Genomic DNA, 27,376 nt, shown 5'->3' with positions numbered 1-27,376 from the left:
ATTTCATAGTAGAAAAGGAATGCCCGCGAGAAAGTTTCAAAAATTAAATTAATTAAGCCGAAGATAATTACATATGTAACAAAGATTACATTGTAGTCTATGGGGAAGAGTTTTTTTTTTCTTGAATAAAAATTCAAATAATATGAATATCAATAAATACAGTGGTAAAAAGATGCATTGAAATGTTAGAAATAGAATAACAATGGAAAACAATTTTTTTACCGGACAAAAATTTTTAAATTGATTTTTTATTAATTAAAAACAGAGGGAGGTAACTCTTGCCAAAATTTAGAGTCATAATTTAGAACACATCATACTCTTACATACTAGTAATACTAATTAATAAGCATAAAGGGCTTTATGGAAGATCTATTGTGAAAAGAATTGTTTTCTTAAATAAAAATTCAAATAATATGAATATCAATAAATACTGTGGCAGAAAGATGAATTGAAATGTTAGAAATAGAATAACAATGGAAAACGATTTTATTTACTATATATAAATATTTCATCTGTTTATTTATGTATATATCTATTTGAAATTTTCTGTGTATATTCATAATATATGTACTAAAAGTAGTGAAAATTTCAGAAGGCAGTGATGATTTCTTTTCGACCTAGACAACTTGATTTTACCGGACAACCCTCGAAGAACCCTTGAATTATTGGAAAAAATGGTATTTTCTTTTTTAAAGACCTTCATCGCTACGGGAAAGGTCAGGAAGTGAATAAGGCCGAATGAGACAAGAAGACACCCTGTGAACACCAACTGGAAGTTAGTATAATACACATAATTCCTTAATACACGAGAGTGTCCTCAAAAGCCGTTGATAAGTAATGTTTTAAGCTGTAAACATTCAACAAATGCTGAAAAAATTTTGCATAGCAATAATGTTCCTTAGAATTAGGAATCTTTAAACAAATATTTTCAGGGTAATTATATTGACGATTATAAGAAGGCCGATTATGCTCTGTTGACACACCAATGAAACCCAGAATATCCGAAGGAGAGAGGGGTATGCGGTTTTACCCTTGTGTGTCTGCCTGTCTGTCCGTCCTTTTGTCTGTCCGTAACAACTTTTTGGTCGCAGTTTTATCCGAAACTACTTATAGCAGATGCTTGTAATTTTTGCAAATTCTCTGCTGTTGCATGCAATATTGGACTTATTTTTGTTCAAATTCGATGACTACTTCCTGTTTATCCGTGCGACTTTCTGTACCATTAATACATGTAACAAATTTTCTTCACTGTTTTCTCAGTAACTACTCATTACAGATAATTGAAATTTTAGCTCACTCTTTTAGCAGAAATGTCATATGGCGGGTTTCATTTTTTTTCGTTCAAATCCAATGTCAACGTCCTCTTTATTTGTATGTCTGTCCATAAAGGAACCTGAGTATATTAACATGATTGTGTACATTCACATCGGATCAGGGGTATTATTAATGATCAATAGCTCACTCTTGTTCACGTATGTCAATTGTTTCTCTGTTAATATTAAGGACTTAAATCAAAAAATAAAATCAATGAAAACCTGACATTACCAAAGTAATGTGCCAATTTTTAAAACATTGTACAATTCTCTGTTATCCTTGAATTTTTAATAAGGCGTGACATTCTCGACGTTACATAATAAGCGTAGGAAATCTAAACAGCCTTTCATCCACTTTTGAAATATACATGGGATAAAATTTCGGGCGAATGTCTACAAGCGTAGCAAGGATCCCATAATAGCGTTTCGTACAGCAAAGATGTGGGACTTGAGTTGTCATTTTTGTCAGCAACAATTTAAAGTTGCTGATGTTATTAATTTCTTAAAGAATGAGAATCTATGTCGCCATTTGAGAGTCACTTATTACATAGCGTCGAGATTGCCACACCTTACTGAAAGTCGAAGGATGACAGAGAATTGTACTTAATGACACCAAAGGCAGGGGTCTGTTATCGTAATTTTCAAGGTGATATTAGAGTTGAGTGTGCTGAAATTACGTCGTCAGACGCAAAAGCGGCACCCAAAAAAAGGTTTTTCAATCGTGATAAATCAATAAATTAAGATCGGAATTATACAACTTTAAATGTGTGTTCCGTATTTTACAAATAATGCATGATCATGAAATGTTTGCATTTTACTAGAAAAGAAAAAGAAATTCAATTATATGTAGGGAAAAAGAATAAAAAATTCTTCCCTTTCTACGACTTTTTGCTAGTCATTTTTTTAGTATAATTAGTATAATTTCAGTGTACACTTTATAAATGAAAAAAAAAATATACACGTATTTCTCATCCTTTGTTCCGTTTTATTAAACTCTCAGTTTGTCCTTCTCACAGATAAACCGAAAAGCGATTGTACAACTCATGTCATTCCAAACTCCTGTTTTTGAAAGTCCCGCGCAATCGTCAGACTGGGAATTGCTAGGCTCGCCAGGTCTCCAATTCGTGAAGACCACGTGACTTCCTGGACGAGTCCATTTAAAGGTCCCTTCCATTTCTCGGTCATTAAATCCAAGCCATATCCAAGCATAATCTTAAATTATTAAAAAAAGACAAAAAAGGACACGTGTCTGAAAAAAAATATTTTTTATCCAAATCTCACTGGAAAATTGTACATCCATATGTCGTCTTTATAACTTTCCAAAAGATCTCCAAAGATTAATCAGGTTTTTCCAGTCAGAAACTCAAGGACATTTTAAATATCAACTTTAGAATACTTATTAGTACAATTAGAGTGTTTTAAACAAAATCATTTCATAAATGAGTACATGTTGGGTACATTTACGAAAACTTTATTGAAAAATACAAGGACGTGAAAACATATCGAAGAAAAGAAAAAACAAGATAATATTCCAATTTTTCAGCGAAAACCGGTGGATAAAAAAATGGAACTAATTGAAAGATATCGTTGATAACATACCACCGAATTCTTCTGTTATCCACATGTTCTCCTCCACTGAGTCAACCTCAACTAAATACGCCCCTTCTGTCTGACACCGAATCTGAGAGATTAAAGTTGATATTTCAAATAAAAGTTATCTTCAAAATTTTTATCTTTTGGTCTAATGAAGACTTGCTGGTCTCCAAGAGTCATAATTTAAAAAAAAACTTTGTGATGACTATATGAGTGATCAATCAATCAATCAATCGTGAAGATTGATAGAGGAATGGGTGTAACTTGAACCAATTTTTCTACAAAATGGTAACACTGTCATGTCTAGTGTCAAATTTTCTTTAAAAATAAATCCTAGCTACCTGTTTGCAAAAAAAAAAACACACGGACCAAAAAAGTAAAACTTACTTTTAAGAAAAGAATATGACGATATTTGAAATATTATTTATTCACTTTCTTTTTAGTAGAGACCATTCACGGTAATTGAGTCATTAGAGCGCTCGCTTGGTGATTGGGAGGTTGCGAGTTTAAATCTCGACAGCGACGGACCTAAATCGAAAAAAAATGGGTAGCAACTGTTCCTTCGCCATACGATCGACACTTGAAACAAAAGCAGCGCGTCCTTCGGATTCTGCCTTAAAACGGAGATCCCGTATAGGCATTTACAAGATAAAGATCCCATCACTGTTCAACGGACCTGAGAAATAAACTAAAAGGTATATGCGGACGTATATGAGTGAAAAATTATCGAATGGGACGTAAAATCAGTAAATTAATCTTTAGGTAAAAAATCAATATTTTATTTTTTTAGGAGAATCAAGAAATGAAAAGCTTAAAATAAATGCACATGTAATATGACTAAGTGGAGACATACCATAAAGGAAAGTGGTTGAAATAAAGTTTCTATGAGAATGATAAATTTAAGATCTCCTGATTTGTTTTTTTCCTGATATTTGGTTTCAGAAACGAGGCAAACGCGGACTCTTTAACATGAAATAGAGCTTTGAATGTCCTCATTATTAAATGCTTACCACTGCCTCATCAAAGGGAGCACGCGCTGTATAGAGATGGTAACAATGCCCTGCAAATGGAAACCACCCAGATGAACATGCTGAAAACAGATTAATAAATGTTGTAATTTTTTTCGTAAATTGTAAAAGGAAAAAAAATAAAGGTACAGTAATCAATGAGCTCACTTAATTATACCCTGCCTCCCATATGAATCTAATGACAGTGTCCAGTCCATGCTTTTCTATGGGAAACCGAAAATATATGTCGGATCAGAAAATAAAATAGGAGGTCACTATGGCATTATGAAACAAAGATTCCATAAAAGTTTCATCAAAATTCATTCAGTGGTATGAGATGAGGAGTTGACAAGAGATAGGTACCCCAAGGCGTAAAAGACGGACGTACAGACATCCAAATTTCAATATACCATCCCGCTTTACAAGTGGCAGTATAATAATATACTGTATTCTAGTCTCCAGAGTAAATGTTCAGCGTTTTAATACGGCATCGGGACTAAAGTATCTCCTGTGTTTAATTCAATGCTTACAAGTATATTATGTTCCGGAACAGTAGAGACGGTGATAAGTATATCCAATAATATTTAAATTTTCATACGTTCAATACTTCTGATACCTAATTGGCCATCTTAATAGAAATCTATTCATAAAGAAAAAAGTGAATATCCCAAAAATCCTGAAAGAGAAATTTCGCAGCGTATTTGTTATAAGTTTTATTACCGATTTCATTTAAATGTTTATAAATGTATTTGAAGTTGAAATTAAAAAAAGCCAGATGACTAAAAGCTTAAAGCTGCTTTAAAAATGGCAAAAAGAACTTAATAATTATTAGTAACTGTAAACAATATTCTCTTTGGAAATATGTAAGTATTCAGAATCCTTTTAGATATCGTTTATTATTTAAGGGGGATAAATAACAACCATCTTCATAATTCTTGACTTGCATAGTTTACTTCTACATCTATAATACCAAGAATGATAATAGTCTTACCGTCTGGGTCAATCCAAACGCCCCATCCCTCTACCTGCATTCCAGCATTCACTGACCGTTCAGTCAGGTGAGATATAAGGATTTTACAAGATTTAGTTATAGATTTATATAACATTCCAACACAAAGAGGTTTTTGAGTGGTACAAATATGTCCACAGTAGACGCCACTATATCCTTCGATTTGTAAAGTGTAGTGGAATGTTTTCGAAGGCAACTTATTATCAAATTGGCTATCCTTGATTAGGCCCAATTCACGAATCTCAGTAAAACAATGAATTTCATGAAAAAGTACAACTGCAATAGTACATATTGGAAAAAGGGATCCCAACATAACACGGCATGCAACCATTATATTTTCGTGCTTAACATAACTACTGAAATTTCTATCAAAATCATTCGGGGGGTCTAATTAGTTCAAAGTTCCGACTTGTCTTCTGAAGCTCCGCCCACCTTAGCTACTGTTGCTAAGTCCCACATTATGGCGATGCTGGCTGCATCATCCTCGGTGGCGACCGACAGTTTAAAGTCGATTCAATACGATTTCTGTGTGAAGTGCCTACTCAAAAGTTCAAAAATTATCAGATGAAGGTTTACAGAAGGGTTTGAATTACTTTACCCAAGGAAATATCTATAATATTCAGATATTCATTTTGGATGACTTCGTACAAGTTGCTGCAAGATGCCGGAGGTCGATGCGAAAAAATCAATCGCCGGACTCACTTAGTTTGTAAATTAAAATTAATGCGATAACGGAGTCTCAATGCTCCTTTAAAGCTGGATATGTATATATATTTCCCAAATCTTTTCCTATTTATCACGAAAATCTTGTTTTTAACAAGGTGACGTTAGGCACCTTTGTCAGGCATGATAGCATCATCATCTTTAACATAACCCTTTGACTGCATTGTTTCAAGAACATAATAAAACCCAGACTGTTCACATATTTCTTAATCTGAAATGCATACTGGTTGCAAAAATCACTGAACCATTTGAATCACAACCAATAAATGCCTTTAAAGTAGTAGTTGACTTATTTCCTTTTAACCTCCTTCTAATGCTTCAGACATCCTATCTACAAATGAATGTTTATCTCATTTTTTTAAACATGTCGTATAGTATAATTAGTTGCATAGTCTTTTAATGACATGGTACGGGATGATACCTGGTTAGTAAATTTCATACCTGGCGAGGCGGGACCGTACCCTGTCACTAAAAGACTACCGGTATGTAACGAATTTACCCCACCGATGAAATATTTACGTAAAATCTGTGGTTTATTGATGTGATTCTCTGCTACATGCTTCCTGTTACGCTTATACGGTGCCTATTATGACGTCACGCTGTATTTGTGACGTAATACATCGACTGGGCATAGATTACAACTGACCGGGTATAGATTTACAACTGACTGGGTATAAGTAACACGTGACAGACTTCAACCAATCGTAAGCCAGGATTTCACGGAAAAATCAACAGAGGTGGGTAAATCAGTATACGGACATGCAACACTAAAGAAATGATTTATCTAATTTGTCTCCCGATCCTGGGGTTGGTTTATTCCATAAATGGACTAGTCCAATAATAATAAATAACGCATTTCAACAAAGTCATGGTCTCCAGATGCATGATCTATTATATGTCTCTGTTTAGATGCACACAATAAATAAGAAACAAGTGCAAAATCTTGGATTTTTCATTCCACACAGTTCTAAGTAGTGAATTTACTTATTTCATTCTCAATCAGGGTTCTCCATGAGCTGTTTTACTGTGTTGCTCCCGACACAGTAAAATTTTCTCCGACACAATAACGATTCAAATTTTATGCTAGCGACACAGTAAAAATTTTGCCGACACAGTAAGATCTATAAATATAAACACACAAAGAACCACGAACGATAGTATTGTTCTCCCGCCTACCTCTAAGTCAATTCTCAAAAGTTACCATTTTCGAATGATTTTCGAAATTTTTTTAGATATTTAAATGAATTTTCATAAAGCGTTACTTATTTGGGATACCGAAGAGAGATAACTCTATAATTTTGGTCAAACTTGTGTTTTTCACTTTAGAAAACGGAAAATATTTTTAAAACATCTTCCCCCCCCCCGTGAAACAAAAATTCCTTTTTACAGGTAATATGGACTGTCATTTAACAAATTTATGCCAAAGCTTTTTGTGTTTCACGGGGGGGAACATATGTTTATAGACAAAAAACGGAAAAAATGCAGATTTTTCATCAATTTCAAAGCTATTTACAACTAAATAATTGTATTTTATTTATTTATATATGTTTTATTTATTTGCGTAAAACATAAGAAAAGATATGAGATACATTTTATGATATTTAAGACTATTTCAAAATATGGTAATTCTTGAAAGTTCGCTTTCACCAGAAAATATCGCCCACCCCCCTTTTTTCAAGAGCTGGAATTTATGATAATTTACTATCTAGCGCTGGAAATAAAATGATTAATCAATTACCATAGAACTGTTCTTTGTATTAAACAAAGATTTAATGGCCAAATTGCCATTAAAATTGAATTTAATGGGTGCAAAATGTAGGCGGGAATCAAAAGTTAGAGTTCGTTGTTCTTCCCTCTTACTGAAACTGTTCTACCGTCTTTCAATTTTAAAAGTTAGAGCACTTAATTACTAGGGCTTCACCTTGCATAATCAATTATCTGCTTGACCTTCGCCTGACTTTACGCATGACGGAACAAAGACAAATAATTTGTTTTCACACTTCCATGTAACGGTTAATTGGTAGTTGCTATAAAATGCATGGTATTATTTGAAAAAAATAATACATGTATTTAAATAATTATGTCTTCTTTAGAGCTACGGCTCTAGAATTATATTGGCACTGTAAGTCAAACATAACATCGTACCGAAGTCATTTAATTGATGTAAATACATTGCTTAAAATTTTAAAAAATGTTCAAGGAACTCTTTAAAATATTTTACTGTTCTGAAGTTTCTTTTTTTTTTGTAATGCCATAACTCGATCAAGAAAACTGATAAATAATCACAGCATTTTTTACAAAAATGTTAAGTAGTTTGACGGTATTGGTCAGAATTTCCTCTGCTTTCAAAACGCGTTTTTACTTTTATCAATATGTACGACCATTACATTTGTATAACGTATTAGCGATTTTTAAATAATTGTGTGTATGTATCCTTTTGTAATTATAATGAATAGTGATTCAGTTGCGAATTTGATCGCGAAAATATCGCGAAATTTGAGTGCTTCGCGTAAACTCTGCAACACAGTAACATTTCAAATGATGGAGAACCCTGTAAATATATGATAGTGGGACTACCCCCCCCCCCCCCCCCCCCCGTAAGAAAAAAATAAATGAACATACATTACTACTGTTTACTTCAGCCGAGAAAATATTTATTTAATTTTATCCATCTTTTAGAATGTTTACAATGCATGAGTTGGTAACAGATTTTATAATAGGTGTTACAAAGAAGGTCGACATCATATTAATTCAGATCCAAGGGCAGATCACTCCACTTTCAGAAAACCGCCACAGAATACCAACTCTTTAGTATGTAGTGTAGAGATGATTCTTCTTAAAGTTTAATAAAATCAAGATTTCATTTCTGCAAGGTTCTCAAAAACAAAAATTTTGCTCAAAAGGTTTATCACTCCTCATGCAAGCTGATGTTGATTGATTTAGTCAGGCAAGCTTTTTAAAAAGCTGTTATTTGTAATCACTGTAACGCTTACTTTGCATAATATCATGATGTTGTCAAATACAAAGTTGCCCCAACTTTAAGTACATATGTCAAATCCAAGTATTGAATAGAATTCCCGATGACGATAGTGATAGTTTTAACCTTACAGATAGATCTTTTATACCAAAATTATGTCTAAGTCTACATAATGTGAAAAACAGCCCATCTTGCATTGACAATTTCCTGATATTTTTGGACCCTTTTCATATTTTATCGTGGATTGATCAGGTCCAAAAAATACCAGAAGACCTGCGAATCTAATGTAGGCGATCCCAGTGTAATATTTGAATACATTTCGTAATTTTCCCTGCATTCTTAGTACTTCATCAACTCAAGATGTTGGCCTTTCATTTTCAGATTTCTGTTGATCTTTAAGCTCTTTTATTTCTGTTTTCAGGTGGTATCTTCACACTGTTTCTCTTTTTCTTTTCACACTTGTAGTTCAGTGACCATTGCAAACATATCAATCCTAGAAAACCTTATAGAAAAGAATAAATAAATTTCTATTTCAATATTTTATATTTTAATAAAACTAAGTCAAGAGCTTTCTGGTAATTTTATCTCAGAAAAAGACATTGGAAATGTAAATATATAGTTTGATTTAATGCTAATGAAAAACTTTTCAGTACGTGTTTTGGATAAGGCTTCCAGTGTCTGGGGTTTCCAAAATTCCAACGTATAGATATAGTCCCTAAAACGTTCTACTTTCCCACTTGAACGGTGAACGAACGCAGGATGAATGATGTGTGAACGCTGAACGCAAGTTTATGAGCGAACGCAGAACGCAAATGGAGCGCAAACGCAAGCGCAAAGTGAACGGTGAAAGCAATATAAACGATTTATTCGGAATGCCTCCGATCTTTTTCTTGCATTGAAACTATTCTATTGTATTATCATATCATTTAATTTCTATAAAATACTTGATTCTGATTGGATAAAAAATGCTTTTGATAACTGCATCAATAAAATCTAGAGTTCGGTTGCACTGAGCAGCCGAAACTACTTTGACAGTCGGTACATGTATATTCCCCGCTTCCAGGTTACTTTTTGAAGGAATAATCAAATACCTTTGCTTTAATAAATATTTTCCTGAATTTCGGAACCTGTCCGTTAGGTTCCTGGCTTATTTTCTACTTTCGTTTCATTTTGAATTATCCCCCTTTGCTAAACAAATTAAATTCGTCTGCATGACGACAATACAGTTAGGCCTACGGGAAAGATGGGAAGAAATCGTTTAATCGGCATACTTTTCTTAAATGTTTGACTTTGAGATATCTGGTATGAAACAATAGAACTCTGAAAAAAAGTTTTATTATGCTACCAAAGCGGGGAAAACCGAAAATCTGTTAAATCGTGGGAAACGAGTGATCGAGAAAAACGACACTGCATGAATTGAGGATGGAATTCTTTAATCTTGAACTATCGGCAGCAGACTCTTTCAGGTTTTACAGCATTGACAGGTTGTGATATGTATATAATTATATATTTGGTTTGAAATTCAAATGAAAAGATGCGCAAATGAAATCCAAAATTTCTGTGACCTAGAACTATTTGGATATTTGAGTAGCTTCCCTTTACATTTACGAACTTAGATAACTTACCGGGGAAAATATACACAGAGGGATAACACAACAGGTAAGTTTTTTGTGTTAAAGAACTGTAAATTATTTTGGAGACTGTTGGTAATCACACGACAATATTTGAGAACGTTTTTCGTTAGCATGGTTAGAGCCATTTTGAATTTTCAGCAACGTTAACGTTATGGTGATGTATTCGTGCGCACTGTTTTTGATGCATAAATTTAATAGAAATGTGAAAGAAACTTTCATTTTATTAATTTAAAATCTTAATTAAATGATAAGAAATGAATGTAATAATTTTTTCTTTGATCGATGTATCAAAGAAAAATTTGGACGGAAAACTTTTTCATCAATGCGCTACGCGCATTGATGAAGTTTTCCGTCCAAATTTTTCTTTGATACATCGATCAAAGAAAAAATTATTACATTCATTTCTTAAGTCATGTGCTAAAATATAAATAAACGATAAATAGATAAAAAAGTAATCAAAACAAATTTACCAAATTTTTCTTAAGAAAGACGATGCACATTAAGTAAAATTATCATTAACTCCTTTTCAGGTATCTTCATTCAGGCATTTTCTATATCTTCTTGTGTAAAATAATTTCCCTGGAATTCACAATTCATAATTATCTTAGAAGTAGCAAGCATATTGGAAATTCCAGCTTCAGAATTATGCATTTGAACAAATTTTTAAATAATTTTTATCATAATATTTAAATAAAACGGTATATTTTTTATGTTGTCAAATATCCTGTATATTTATGTCTCCTAACCTAACTAATATGGCGACCTATACATTTTTTGCAATAATGAATAATTCCAATCTTAATTTTATTTATTGATTCCCTGTGTTTTGATTGTACGAGAACAAATTCAAGAAAAAGTTTACACATCGATGAATTTTTCTATCAGAACTACTTTCTTGACTGTTGTAAAAACAATGAAAACAGATACTTCTAGTCCGTTTTAGGCTTTTAGCTAAATTATGATTACAAAAAATAAAATAATAAATAGAGGATAATCAATGTTTTGTAGTTGTATATGGAATTTATTTCACGAGTGGGACAGGATTTTTAGCTCTACTGGTCAGAGACCAGAAGAGCTTATGCGATAGTAATGCGTCCGGCGTCCGTCCGTCTGTCTGTCTGTCTGTCTGTCTGTCTGTCCGTCTGTCTGTCCGTCTGTCTGTAAACAATTTTTCAAAACGCTACTCCTCCTACAATTTTAGTCTGATTTCAATATAACTTGGCACACAAGTAGACTACACTAAGATACATAGAATAGAGCATCGTTTTTTAATTTCGATGAACGGTGTTGCCATGGTTACTAAAAATAGAATTTTCTGTGAAATTCCTTTAAAACGCTACTCCTTCTACAGTTTTGGTCTGATCTCAATATAACTTGGCACACAAGTAGACTACACTAAGATACATAGAATAGTGCATCGGTTTTTGATTTCGATGAACGGTGTTGCCATGGCTACTAAAAATTGGTTTTTTCTGTGAAATTCCTTAAAAACGCTACTCCTTCTACAGTTTTGGTCTGATTTCAATATAACTTGGCACACAAGTAGGCTACACTAAGATACATAGAATAGTGCATCGGTTTTTAAATTCGTTGAATGGTGTTGCCATGGTTACTATAAATAGAATTTTCTGTGAAATTCCTTAAAAACGCTACTCCTTCTACAGTTTTGGTCTGATTTCAATATAACTTGGCACACAAGTAGACTACACTAAGATACATAGAATAGTGCATCGGTTTTTAATTTCAATGAACGGTGTTACCAGGGTTACTAAAAATAGAATTTTCTGTGAAATTCCTTAAAAACGCTACTCCTTCTACAGTTTTGGTCTGATTTCAATATAACTTGGCACACAAGTAGACTACACTAAGATACATAGAATAGTGCATCGGTTTTTAATTTCGATGAACGATGTTGCCATGGTTACTAAAAATAGAATTTTCTGTGAAATTCTTTAAAAACGCTACTCCTTCTACAGTTTTGGTCTGATTTCAATATAACTTGGCACACAAGTACACTACACTAAGATACATAGAATAGTGCATCGGTTTCTGATTTGGATGAACGGTGTTACCATGGTTACTAAAAATAGAATTTTCTGTGAAATTCCTTAAAAACGCTACTCCTTCTACAGTTTTGGTCTGATTTCAATATAACTTGGCACACAAGTAGACTACACTAAGATACATAGAATAGTGCATCGGTTTTTAATTTCGATGAACGATGTTGCCATGGTTACTAAAAATAGAATTTTCTGTGAAATTCTTTTAAAACGCTACTCCTTCTACAGTTTTGGTCTGATTTCAATATAACTTGGCACACAAGTACACTACACTAAGATACATAGAATAGTGCATCGGTTTCTGATTTGGATGAACCGTTTTTACCATGGTTACTAAAAATAGAATTTTCTGTGAAATTCCTTAAAAACGCTACTCCTTCTACAGTTCTAGTATGATTTCAAAATAAGTTGGCACACAAGTAGACTACACAAAGATACATAAAATAGTGCAATGGTTTTTGATAAGTACATACCAGTAGAGCTACAGTCTCGACAGAGACTTCTGGTTGATATTTTCACGAGTGCGAAGCACGAGTGAAAATATCAAAAAATCCTGTCTCACGAGTGAAATAAATTCCATATTCAACTACAAAACATTGAATTTTCTGTTTATTATATTTTTTAAAAAATCTTTGATTTTTCCTTTGCTTCTGTCTTTTTGTAATACAGTTATAGGCTACATGACGTCATAGTTGAGCGGTTGAGACGTCATAGCTAAGTGAGGTGAAAGCACTGTAAACATGGATTTAGCAACATATTTTTGGTAATTTTTGACAGTTTTATTCGCTGTCAGAATGGTTTATTTATTTCTACCTATCTAATATAAGGCCAAGGAAGTTTTTTTACAACAATCTTCGTTATGGGAAGGGAAATCGAGAGTTTTCCCGCACTTCTGATATTCGTCACACTGTGACAGGATATCATTTTTTATTCAATGAATAAATTGCAGTATTTCACGGGTAAAAATGTAATAAATGAATGAATGAATAAATGAGAAGGAGATAAACAGGACTGACAGACGGGAATATTATGTTTATGTCACTGTCGGATCACGAGTGTGAATTTAAAAAAAAAAATTGCTGATCAAGCTGTCATTTTCTCGACGTTCCATATCAGCTCAGTTGGTATCATTGTGATAAGGGAAAGAAACGTACCTCAGACTCTTGCCTTTTCAGCATTTAATTCATATATTTACATCGTACAGATCCCATATTCTCCATAAATCTTTGAACGAACCAGAGCAAATCGAGGACGTCGTCGGTCTGCAACTTTTGTTATGACGTTGTCGATAATGTCAACATGACCATGGTCAAGGACGAATTATTTTGGAGAATACGCGTATTCACGATATTTGATGACTTAAACAACGTTTTTATAAGTTTATTTATTGATTGTTTTGACAATAATACATGTAGTTGTATTTTATCGATATTCATCTTGTACACGTTTCTTTGCAGCATAAAGTATTCCTACGCCGTCCAAAATAACGGATTGTATGGCGGCCTCAAAGAGAAATAATTTTAATAATTAAAAAAAAAATCGTAAATGGAATTATAAGAATTAAACGTTCTTTTTTCAGAATTTATCGATGTGTAAGTTTACACATCGATAAATTCTGATTCTCACTTTTATGTAAAGTTTCATCGTCGCAAACCACGGCCAAAATGTACGATCCTCTCCCATTCTGGCCGTGGTTGAACGAGGAGAGAATTCTTCGTAGCTCATTAAAATTTTGACCAATGCGAGTAAAGCATAGTCGGAAGATGAACTTTATCGCGACCTTTCAATATCCAATCGCAGTAAAGGAAATATTTCTTGTATACTGTTGACGTCAGTTGTTGATTTCGATTGCGATGGAAACAAAACTTGCCACTGACTGAATATGACGTCACAATAGAGAGGCGTAAATATTCAACATTACGACACTTTTTGTGATCAAGCAGCCACGGGTAGGAGAGAGCTATATGCGGACTCTGGACTGTGGCTTGAGACGATGGTAAAGTTTGTGAGTAAAAAGGCAGAGTTCACACATCGATAAATTCTGAAAAAAAGAACGTTTAATCCTATAGTAAATGTACTTTGAACCATTAAAATTGTGAGGGTAGAAAAACCTTAAAAAATTATATGCTTATTCTTTTAACTAATAAAATAAGATGGATTTTAGAAGAGATTGAATTATTTACTACGGTTGTTACAACCATACATATATTTCCGTGCAAAGACGATTTCGTGTATAATAATGTTTGTTTTGTTTTTTAAATTTAAAAGTCTGTTGACGTATTGTGACAAGAGGCCTATGGGCCTTATAGGTCACCCGAGTATCATGTAACAACTTTCCAACAATTGAATGTGGTTCATGTTGTAATCCAAAAGCCATGAAATTCACAATTTTGAAAGAGCCACCACTGCTTATTATATTATACACTTAGCATGCTAATTTTGGTAACTTAATAATACCCAGAGGTAGATAAGAGTAACAAAGATTGATTGTATATTGTTTAGCGTCCCTCTCGAGAATTTTTCACTCATATGGAGACGTCCAAGAGTAACAAAGAGAAAATGCATTTCCACTTTTAAACCAACAGTTGTGCACCCCATCTCGCAGGAACAACTTACCCGGCGGCCACATATTTTGAAATTTTATCATAAATTGTTGATTAATACCAAATAGCAGATTTCAAAGCATTAATTTATTTTTAGACAAAAAGTACCCCCGTCCTCCCCCGGTATTCCTGACCCAGGGGCCCTGAAATTAACCATTTTGAAAGAGGCTCCTTTCCTCATCATAAATATATAATTAGATCATTGCCATATGAATAAGAAGCAAAGGAAAAGATTTTCAAAGAATTCATGAATTTCACTAGAGCCCCACCCTAATGCCAGAACCCTTGAAATCAACCATTTTGAAAGAGGCACTTTTTTCATCATAAATATGTAATTAGACCATTGGCATATTAAAAAGGAGCAAAGGAAAAGATTTTCAAAGAATTCATTAATTTCATTAGAGTCACACGCTAATGCCAGAACCCCTGACCCAGGGGCCCTGAAATTTACAAATAGAGAAGAGGCAGTCTTATTCAACGTAACTTTGTACTTGGTAAGTTTATCTTATACACAGGAGCAGAGAAGACTTTCAAAGAATTTATACAATTTCCCGATATAATTAATAGAACCCGAGCCTAACACCAAAACACCTGATCCAAGAGCCATGACATTTACAATTTTGGAAGAAACATTCTTGCCCATGATGACTTTGTACTCGGTTAGTTTATTTAAGACACAGGAGCAGAGAAGAAGATTTTTAAAGAATTTATGCAATTTCACTAATAGTAATTAATAGAGCCCCGCCCTAGCACTAGAAACCCTGACCCAATGGCCATGAATTTCATAATTTCGGTAGAGCCTTATTCAACATAAATGGGTACTTGGTTAGTTTATTCAATGACCAGAGAAGAACATTTTCAAAGAATTAATGCATTTTCATATAATCTATTTAGCCCCACCCTAGCACTAGAACCCCTGACCCTGGGGCCATGGATTTCACAGTTTGGTAGAGGACTCAATGCTGAATACAATCATGTCATAACTTTGACTGCTTGATGTCCAGGAGAAAAGAAGATTTTTAAAGATTGCATTAATTTAAGTGGTTTTGGCCCTGTCACTCAGACCCCAGGGGGGCGGGGATCATGAAATTCACAAGTTTTGTTTCCCTTCACCCATAGATGATTTATGCCAAATTTTGGTTAAAATTGGTTGAAGATAAGAAGCTGAAAATGTTCAAATGTTAACGCACAACTAACGACGATGGACAAAAACGGATAGCAATAAGTCACCTGAGATTACCAAAGAAAGGTATTCCAAATTTTTTATGCAATAATATTATATATTTATGTGTAATTATATTTTTTGATTTTTCTTTTTAGCAAACTTATACATGTAGCTGTAGACATTTCCCGGCCGTGACCATACTCGGACAAGATTATGAAAAGAGGCGTTCATATAATTTTTAATAGATAAGATTTTCAGAACTCAATAAGTAATAATAAATCAAAAAAAAAAACACCAATTACTTGGTAATTTAAGCATTCTCTTATTGCGGACATATGTTTATTTTAAACAATATTGGCAGTAAAAAACATGTACAGTGTAGTTCTGGATTTATCCTACATTCTCTACAGTCAAACTTTCCACTTACAATTTAAGATATATTTTAGTTTAAAAATTGATAGCAAAGTTATGAGAGGTTTGAACATTTGAAATACCTGCTCTTAGCTGTCATTAAGAAAACTTTGATCCATTTACTTTAATTTTCCCTTTTTTCATTTTATATTAATGTATTAATGGGAACATTAACATGTTCATTTTTTTCTGCTAACATTCAGATAGTGCACGTTGTGTGCAAATACTTATGAATATTAATACATGTTTTAGAGTAACTAGTTAACTTTATGACGTAATCGTTTTACACATTTAAATGAGTCTGTTTAATCTCCGTGTTCACTTTAGACCTCATGATATGATCAATATTGAGCAATTGAAGTTATTGATTTTAAGTGTCCCATCAGTCATTAAAGAGGCGTGCAATCATTTAGTACGAGGGTTGATCCAAAAGTAATGTCACAACCTCTATAAAATTAATAATAGTCATCAAAAATCAACAAAATTATAAAATTTGGATGCTATATTTAAGAAATAAACAACAATTTTAAAAAGTTTACATGTTCACAAAACGTGTAATTAAAGCAAAGACAATACTTAAAAATTATTTTGTTGATAAAATAGATGTGAATTGTGCTCGTTTTCTGTTTCGATGTGCACTTATATGCTCTATTTTAAACATTTTTAATGTGTTATTTTCATGTTACTTGAACCAGACTAGAAATATTTTTATTTTATTTACCTTGTACTTTTCATTTTTTTTATTTTAAAATTCTATATGTTCTTGCACTCCTTCTTATTCTTTATTCCGTTTCATTAAACTCACAGTTTTTCCTTCTCACAGATAAACCGAAAAACATTTTTACATTTCATGTCATTCCAACCCCCTGTATCAGAGAGCCCCGCGCAATCATCAGACTGGGAATTGCTTGGCTCGCCTGGTCTCCAATTTATGAAGACCACTTGACTTCCTGGACGTGTCCATTTAAAGGTCCCTTCCATTTCTCGGTCATTAAATCCAAGCCATATCCAAGCATAATCTTAAATCATTAAAAAAATACTTAATTTCATTTTTTTAAAATGTTTTCAAAACAAGATAACATCAAGCATAATCTAAAAAGATTGAAAATAATAAATAAAATTCAATTAAATTATTTTTTTTTTCAAAACTCGATAACATAACATGTTCCTCATTTTTACGCTTTGTTTACGCTTTGTTCAACAATTTCAAAAGATACTTTTAAAAAAGCTTGCTTTTCGGTCATAGTCAACTGATCTGGTTATCGATCAAAATTACTTTGATGCTATGTTTTAAACCTTGGCAATGAAATTCACAACTTTAAAAGAGACACCATTGCTAATCATAATTATACATTTAACATGCCTTCTCTGGTTACTTAATACTTAGACGTGGATCAGAGTAATAAAGAGAAAATGAATCTCCACTTTATAACCAGTTGTGCACCCCATCCAACAGGAACCACTGACCCTGGGACAACATATTTCAAAATTTTGGAAATTTTATCATACAATTTTTTTCATCATTAATGCTTAATTAATACCAAAGAGCAGATTTCAAAGCATTAATTTATTTATAGACTATGTTTCTCCCCCGGTATCCCTGATCCAGGGGGGCATGAAATTAATCATTTTGCTAGATGCACATTTCTTCATCATAAATGTGTATATACGTAGGTCATTGGCGTAATAACCCCGTGGGGATCCGGGTTAGAATAGATCCTCAGTACCCCCTTGCTTGTCGTAAAAGGCGACTAAATGGGGCGGTCCTTCGGAGGAGACCGTATAAACCGAGGCCCCGTGTCACAGCAGGTGTGGCACGATAAAGATCCCTCCCTGCTCAAAGGCCGTAAGTGCCGAGCATAGGCCTAAATTTGCAGCCCTTCACCGGCAATGGTGACGTCTCCATATCAGCGAAATATTCTGGAGAGGGACGTTAAACAGTATACAATCAATCATTGGCGTAATAACCAGGAGCAAAGGGGAAGATTTTCAAAGAATTCATGCTTATTTACAATATATTCATTAGTGCCCCACCTTAACACCAGAACCCCTGTCTAAGGGGCTATGAAACTCACAATTTTGGAGTAGGTATCCTTTCGCATCATTGTTTGATACCCAAAAGCAGAGAAGATTTTTAAAGAATTGATGCATTCTTACAGAGTCCCACCCTTACACCAGAATCATTGACCCTGGGGCCATGAAATTTATATTTATTGAAGAGAAAGCCTTATTTATGACTACGTTTTGGTTAGTTTATTAAATACGGAGAAAATCTTTATATATTCAATGTATTTTCACTATATATAAAACAAAATCATTTCATAAATGAAATATACAGGACGTGAAAACATATCGAAGAAAAGAAAGAATAAGATAATATTCCAATCTCTCAGCAAGAACCGGTGGATAAAAAGAAACGAAACTAATTGAAACAGATATCGTTGATAACATACCACCGAATTCTTCTGTTATCCACATGTTCTCCTCCACTGAGTCAACCTCAACTAAATACGCCCCCTCTGTCTGACACCGAATCTGAAATACATATCACTTTTGAATTAAGACTATCTTCAAAATTTCGCCTTTATGTCTAATGAAGACTTGCTGGTCTCTAAGATATTTGGTACTTATAACCAAGAAGTCTGTAAACAAAAAAACTTTAATGGCCTAGTTGTGGAATTTCTATCGTCAACTTCCCTTCCTTATGCAGCAATATAAATCATCACCTGCAGACGGAATTTATATATCGCAGTTGATTCAATTCGCAAGAGCATGCTCTACATGTACGTATGAACAATATCTAAATCAAGGTAAATTATTGACAAACAAGTTGATGAAACAAGAATATCAGCAATCTTGTTTTAAGTCATCATTTTCTATGTTCCATGGTCGATACAATGGCCTTGTCAGCAAATAATATTTATCATTGAGTCAAATGATGACTGATTGATGACGGATTTTCCCGTTATTTCCTGATCATGACAAGGAGCACTTGGTGGGTGTGAACGGTCGGCAGGGGATGCTCACTCCTCCATGGTACCTGATCCTACCGCTGATGTTTTGGGGGTCCGTGTTTGATCTGCTCCTATTTCATATTGCTTTATTGACTTGTGATCTTGAGTACTGTTTGTTCATGCGCGGATCTAGAGGGGGGTGTCAGGGGTCCGCACCCCTGGAATTTGCAGAGTTACTAAATTCATATACTAAACCAAGTAAAGAGTGACCTTGGACCCCCCTCCTCAAAAGCTTGGATATGGTTTAGTTGGTATGAAAAGTCATACATGTAGGTATGAAGACGATTTGGAAAACAACGCATCCCCTCCAATAGGATTTGCACGTTTTAGGAGAGATGACTTTTTTTTTTTTGCTTGTCAACTAATTTCTGGGTTGGATTTTTTTTTTTAACTGGAGTGGACCCCCCATGGAAAAAAAATTCCCGGATCCACGCCTGTCGTTATCTCCATATGTTTCACTTACTACTGCGTCCTCAAACGGGGCACCCTCTGTATGGAGTTGGTAACAATGACCGGCAAATGGAAACCATCCGGGCCAACATGCTGAAATGGAGATTCAAAAATGTTGTAAATTTTCCATAAGTTGTAGAAGGGTAAATACATATGATAAATGTTGTATCACAAAGCAAATTGTCCACGTTTAAATACTGTATCAGGACTAGTATTTCCATTGTTAACTTTAGTGCTTACAAGCATGTTATGCTCCGGAACAGAAGGGATTGAGATAAATGTAAACAATGTTTCAATTTTTATACGGTCACGGTCCATATAGTTTTGATACCTAATCATGGAGAAAAATTGAATATCCAAAAACAAAAAAAAAAACATGGAAAGGGGGGAGGAGTAGGGAGTATCTCGCAGCGTGTTTGTTTTAAGTGGTATTTCTGTTTTTTTTATAATGTTTGTAAATGTATCTGAAGTTGTATAAAAAACGTAATGGCACAATCTTAAAGCTGCTTTAAAAATGATGAAAAGTTCTTAGTAAATGTGAAAATTATCTTAAGTAAATGTGAACAATATTAGAGAGCTTTCGAAACCTTGACGTGTACGTAAACTTGAATGTGCAGGGGGGAATCCGTATTACGTCATTAGAATCAGCGCATCACTACCCGGTGGCGTCATAATGTACTTGTAAAAAGCTTTTACACATGAATTATAACTTTTGACTTTTCTTTGCGTGGACCCAGATGGTTTAACCGGATGCCATGGGCAAACGAAAGGCTACGCATGCGCGAGAATGCTAGAGAGTTCGCCTTTTGGCAACTTGCCCGTAGAATAATTCGCCCTATTCGAATAAGAATATGCCACCGGATGCCATGGGCAAAGGACAAGCTACGCATGCGCGAGAATGCTAGAGAGTTTGCCTCCTGGCAACTTGCCCGTAGAATAATTCACCCTATTCGAATTAGAATATGCAATTCATTGGCGAATCGCGCTTTTAGATCCGCATATCGTATTTATATATTCATTGGCGGATCCGAATTTCTCTCTTACACATATAAATTAAAAAAATTTGCAAATTATCTTCGAAACGGCTGCACAAGAGTTCTTACTTAAGCCTGTTGGAATACACTAGGTATAAGGTGATATCCGTAAACTCTATATAGATTTCAGTCGAAAAGTAATTATCCTAAATTTAATTAAAAGTGTACTTTCGTTTTCGGTTAATAGCCTCAAAATAGCACTAAAGAGAGTAAAGTGGTGGTTCCGGTTTGCGGATCTCATTCTCTGGCATTTACAATAAAACTGACAACAAGCAAGCGGTTATTAATTTTATAAAACTTCATTAATGAATTATTAAATCAAAACTTGATTTAACTGATACACTGTATAAAAGAAATAAGCTCTAGCCATTGATTAAAAAACAAAATGTGCAAATCCTTTCTGTTTATGTCCGGTCTCACTATTTGTTGAAAGTTCTAGAGAGTTTGGTGGCATGGAACCCGATGTCAAACAGAAAATCGAAGCGATTATTAATATTGAATGGGCATGGAAATAAATGTAATGCCATTGGTAACACAATAAGTTTTTGAATATTTATTATTAAGCTGCGCTGATGTTTTATAAATAAATGTCGATTAATGGATTTTAACACACAATTTTTTTTCATTTTAAAAACATAATTATACCTTTTATGTCTGTATGTACATATTGGATGAAAACTAATTAATTTTTTTTTTCTCAATATTTTAGAATGAGAATTAGAAGAAAAGACCTTTAATGAAATTGATATTTGTAGAAGAAAAAAAAACATGCAAATTCAAAGAATTGTGGTCCCCCGCTTTCGAGGTTGAGATGTTATTTTTTATGACATATTGTGTCAATTATGAACGCCCTATCATATGTCATTTAGAAATTGTCACTGAGGTTGATTTTTATTTTTGAAAATAAGGTCAGAAATCATAGCATTCTCGGAAATATCTTGTACTTTTATATACAAACTAAACATTGGTTCTATGGCACAAGTATTTTAAAAAGCAGGAAGATCTTGCAGTAATAGATACATGTAAGTTAACAACTTGAAAAAAAAACGTCATTCAACGACTAGTCCAAGATAGAACAAGTTTTCACTAGTGTTGTGCATCAAGGCTCGCAAAATAATTTGATATGTCAGCAATCCAAATACCGTTTGATAGAAGTCTGTAGCCACGGTTTTTAATGTGGGGAGGGGGGAGGGCTCCGACAAAAAAAATCTGCGTACTACAGATCTATTTTTCCCACGATATGTTTCTCCTGTATAAATCCAGAACAGATGTCAAGTCCCAGCAATTATAGGTTACATTTATCAAAAAAGCCCGATTTTTTAAACTGACAAAACTAAAGGCTACTCGGATGTAAAAATTTAACAATTTTGCTTTGAGACTACAATTAGTCATAAGAAGGCAGATCATTGTAGAAAATGTGAACAAACCTACATGAATATTGACTTCACCTAGAAATTTTCTTAAATTGAATTTCGGTAAGAAATACATGTATATGGTCCACGCATTGCAGTCCTTTTTTAAAGGACAGTAACTTGTTCATTTATGAAATAATTCTAGAATGAAATTCTTGTACAAATGTGATCTTTAGAATTTATAGCATACTCTTATTAAGATTTAACCAAGCATTTAACAAAATACTGCTTGATATGAGGAGGGTATCAAGCATATTACACTGTCAAAGCCTTCTGAATGTAAGATTTATTCTTTGTACTCTTTATCAATGAAAAAATAGTTTAAATACAAAAATAAAGATTTGCTCTTGTCAGGTAATTCAGCTACGAAAAGGAATTATCGGAAGAACGAAGGTATATGGGGGCACTGACTAGGGGACGGACATTTGATTATAAAGGACGCTGGCAAAAATATTTATTTATTTTCATACAAGTCAAGAACAGGTTATTTATTTTCAAGATAATCAAGGACAGATTATTTTTCTCTCTGAAACTAGTTGGACAAGGAAGAAAATCTCCAGGTTGTTGAGAGGGGGAGGTAGAAGAACTACTTAACACGCTTTCAAGGAAAGGTTATTTCTAAAATGTGCCACCCCCCATTCCCCTTTAAAAATTAAATGGCTGTTCCCGTACGGATCTAATAAACACAAATACATGTAGGATCATGCGTGAAAAGGCGTACTTGTTTGAGTACAGAGAGAGAGTGAGAGAAAGTTTATTTCATTTATTAAAATTATGTTACATTTCTTTGTGCTCGTTCATTTAATAATGTAAATTATGAATTTGATTTCAGACTCAACATGACATTCTCACGCAAAAAGGGTCCGATTTAATAAAACAGATGATTTATATTTATTATGTGAAGTGATGGTGAAAAATCAAAGGAAAATGGGTCAAAGTCAGTGCAAGTATGTCCAGTGACACGTTTAAAATAGACAACAGAAGAGCAGGGAAGAGGGTTCTCCTATTATTAACTCAATTTCGGCATGATTAAAATGACAAAATATTTATTTAAAAAGTAAGCTCCTTGTTAATCAATTAACATTTTTTAATTCAGATTGATTTACACTTTATTTTCTAGATTCTTTATTTTTCGTTTAAATTTTCTATAAATCATGATTTCTTACGTACTAGTATTTCTATTTCATCTAAATCTCGTGTTCATTTAGGTAAGGTAAAGAAGAGTACAGAGAAAAAGAGCTTTTGTTTGAGGATATACGCACATTGTACTAGCATCGAAGAAGAGATTCGGAAGGAAACGGACAAAAAGGAATCCCTTGAAAACGCTAAAGCTGTCAACTTGAGAAATAGAGCTATGGAGAGGTTGTCACCAGAAGAAGGTTAATAGAGTTCATGTACTTGTGTGTAGAACTTAATTTAATTTGACCTTTTTAAGATGATGACGACGAGAGTTCCCGGTCTTCTAATATAAATAAAAAAATATTTCAGATATCAGATAGAGAATAGATCATTCCTGTGTCACAGTTGATACAGCAATTTTGTCTCTGTTTAATCTGTTAGAGATAAAATTTCTTAATTTAATCTGGCTATGTTTTTCATGGTTATCCAAGAATGATAAGTCACTTAGCATATTCGCACGACATGTTTATATTAACGCTATCCTAACCAAAGTAAATTCAAGTATCGCTTCCATATAAGCACGTTTGACAATTACATATGCAGTGAGAATGGACGCCATTAAAAAGACTCCAACTGGCTGCAAGTACAACTTCGTGTTTTTCTTATAATCAAGAAAAGAAATCAAGCTTAGAATTTTCCCGAACACGTACGAGCTGCTGACATTTTGTTGTTGAATAAGGCTAATGATCCAGCATCATTTCGCCTCCCTTCAATGAGTCCAAACATGTGCGTTATAATACTGTTTGGTAAAACTATGCTTTGGTATTTCAGGGCGTGGACCCTTATGTCCATTAAAAACTATCTTTTGATTTATAGATGGTCGGCAAATTATTCTAACAGTTCCATCAATAACTTCCAAACAAATTTGCAAAGGGGCACCTGTCATTTGAAGAGCATGAGATAATTCATCCAAACTCTGATTTGACAGCCATGAGCGGTAAAGGTCAGCTTAGGTATGAGAATGGGTATCTGTAATGCGCGGAATACAATTCATTTATCAGATTTTTCAAATCTGAAAAGTAATCTGCACTCATCTTCAGCGTCTCCATATGAGTGAGAGGGACGTTAAACAATATACAGTTAACTTTTCTACATCAATTTTTTTTCAAACGTTCTTCGGTCGGATTCGATGATAGAAAAGAGAATTTCTTCTTCCATTACTCCATCAGTGGCAGCCAGCAGGTGTAAATCTTCTATTATGCAAAGGGTGACTTTGATTTGATATAATTTAAAATTTGAAATCTTGTTATGCCACAGGTACGTTTGCACGTTTGAGAAAACGTCAAGCTTACGTGTACTTGTACGTGTAAGTTACACGTACACGGTATCTCTCGAAACCTTTCCATTATCCTTTGAAATATGTCAGTGGAAACTAGTATTCATTCAATATCCTCAGAAATGTGGTTGAAACATTTAAGGGGGATGGACAATAAATATTTGAGGCTTCATTATAGTTTTTTATTTGCTACCGTGACATTATCTTACCTTCTGGGTCAATCCAAACGCCCCATCCCTCTACCAACACTCTGTCATTCACTGACCGTTCAGTCAGATGCGATATAAGGATTTTACAAGATTTAGTTATAGAGTTATATAACATTCCAACACAAAGAGGCCTTTGAGTGGTACAAATAAGTCCACAGTAAATGGTGCTCAATCCTTCAAGTTCTAGATTGATGTGGAATGTCTTCCTTGTCAACCTATTATCAAACTTGCTAATTTTGATGAGGCCCAATTCACGAATTTCTGTAAAACAATGCATTCCATGAAATAGTACAACTGCTAAACTGCATGTTAGAAAAGGGGTATTTAACACAAAACTGCAAGCAACCATCATACTTTGTGTTAAACATAAGTTCTGAAAATCCTATCGATCGTTATGAGGTCAATCAAGTCTTATATAATTTTTCATTAAAGCTTTTAGAGATTATTATTTCTACTTACTAGATTGATTTTCTCTCATTGTTGAAAGGATGAAAATGAGGTCGGGCATATATGTATATGCAAAAATGAGAAGAATAATTGTTAAATGCGTATTGGATTTCTCTCTTGTTTATTTCTTCATTTAAACATCATTTTTGCTACTTGCAAATTGGTCAGAAAAATTCTTCGAATCACCCTAATTAAAACTTAATTTGCTACTTAGAAATAATACACATATTAAACTCGTTAACTCGTTGTACTTTTAAAAAGCTGTTCCTTGAGGTTTGTCATGATTTAAGAAGAATTATTACATGATGACAATATATGGGAGAGCGCATTTGTTAAGATGGAAAGGCAGGGTTTTCATGAATTTTCATGATCTGATACAACTGTACAAGACATGTACGATCTCAAGTTAGGCATACCCTAACAAAAAAAACTATAGTTAACTATAGTAAACTATAGTTAAGTATAGTAAACTATAGTTTACTATAGTTATAACTTTGACACTTCGAAAACTTTGGTTTACTATAGTGATAACTTTGAAAAACTTTGGCGAAAACTTTGACACTTTGATTTACTATAGTTAACTATAGTAAACTATAGTAGACTATAGTTAACTATATTTTTTTTGTTAGGGTAGAACTAGTGAATCGAAAATTGTCAACCTTACTATAATGGCATTGCTTTAATAACCAAGTCTCTAGAAGATTCAGAACGTATGTAAAAGAAGGTACACATGTACATATCTTGTGTAGACGTTCGAGAGTTCTTATAAACACCAACAAATATGATTACATTTTAAAACTAAGTCAGACAAATTTTGAATTCACTATCGGAGTGGATAAGCTGAAAACAGTTGAGAATTATAAAGTATTTGAGTATAGCGTTTAAGCGCACTGGTAATTTCATGAAAAAATGCAGAAAATCTTGTTAAAGCAGGGGTTTTGCTCTAATTAAATTTATTCCATTCTAAACGAATAGCTATTTAATTTTCTTTGTTTCAAGTGATCAATCGAGCGGCTTGCATGATAATTTAAATGAAGGCGTTTATAATTCAAATTATCAATCGAGTGGCTTGCGTGATAACTTCGGCCTTTATGCATAGAAATATCACGCAAACCAATCGATTGATCATCATCATATAAAAATCTGATTTATTTCTAATATTTACATGCTCTTGATTCCGTAAATCCACGTGCTCTAAGCCCCGCTTCTATCTGTCCCTCCCAACACGTGTATTTTTTTAACGCGCCTATCGATGAACCAAAACATTTATGTAGAAATAAAGTACATTGATAATTTTGAATTACATCGGACAAAGACATTGGAAATGTAAATATATAGTCATGAAGATTTTAGGTTTAATGCTTAAAAAAATGTTTGTTTAGTACCTGTTTGGATAATGCTTCCAGTGTCTGAGACTTCAACAAATTGCAACCTTTAGATAATATCCAAAATAGATCTATTCATTATCCTATTAAGGTACACCGCTTTACCTCCACCTTGACGTTTTATTGAGATGGTTTGATTCCAAGTCAATATATACGTTGGATAAATGCAATCAGATATTAGAATATAGTTTATTCATTTGACATTATAGAATCACACGATAATTACAATAGATATTGGAATAACTGGTGTAGTGATTAGAAAGATATATTACATTATCTTGACCTGGACAATAATTTTGAGTCAAAGTTTATGTTATATTAAAATATGATTCAATCAAAAAGTGACAACTGTTACCTAAACCTTTAGAGCAATAAGATTTTAAGCATTCCTTAATTGCGGACTTGTATTTATTTAAAACATTTTTTGCACACAAAATATGTAGTTCTGCATTCATTTTACATTCCATGCAGTCAA

At 33.6% G+C, this 27,376-nt stretch overlaps 1 protein-coding gene across 1 annotated transcript; it reads right to left on the bottom strand.

Annotated features, from left to right (window-relative positions):
• Nucleotides 1-2,301: 2,301 nt before the first annotated feature.
• LOC134247568 (C-type lectin domain family 17, member A-like) lies at nucleotides 2,302-25,405 on the bottom strand. The gene is made up of 4 exons (XM_062729907.1): nucleotides 25,070-25,405; nucleotides 19,973-20,052; nucleotides 2,913-2,994; nucleotides 2,302-2,525 (listed from the first exon to the last, which is right to left on the bottom strand). Exons 1-4 carry the CDS (start codon nucleotides 25,344-25,346, stop codon nucleotides 2,302-2,304), a joined length of 663 nt encoding a protein of 220 aa, XP_062585891.1. The 5' UTR covers nucleotides 25,347-25,405.
• Between the last annotated feature and the right edge of the window lie 1,971 nt (nucleotides 25,406-27,376).

This window comes from Saccostrea cucullata, unplaced genomic scaffold (assembly GCF_032062105.1).
Source record: "Saccostrea cucullata isolate Sc308-1 unplaced genomic scaffold, CSIRO_AGI_Scuc_v1 ctg1997, whole genome shotgun sequence".
NCBI classification, from domain to species: Eukaryota; Metazoa; Mollusca; class Bivalvia; order Ostreida; family Ostreidae; genus Saccostrea; species Saccostrea cuccullata.
Note: the sequence above shows the minus strand (reverse complement) of the source record. Positions and strands in the feature narration are given on the sequence as shown.

Coding starts and splice junctions, on each gene's coding strand:
- LOC134247568 (XM_062729907.1), bottom strand. CDS start 25,346: ATGCATTGTTTTACAGAAATTCGTGAATTGGGCCTCATCAAAATTAGC. Junction 20,053..25,069: donor CGTTTGGATTGACCCAGAAG/GTAAGATAATGT, acceptor TCTCCATTTCAG/CATGTTGGCCCGGATGGTTT. Junction 2,526..2,912: donor GATAACAGAAGAATTCGGTG/GTATGTTATCAA, acceptor TAATAATTTAAG/ATTATGCTTGGATATGGCTT.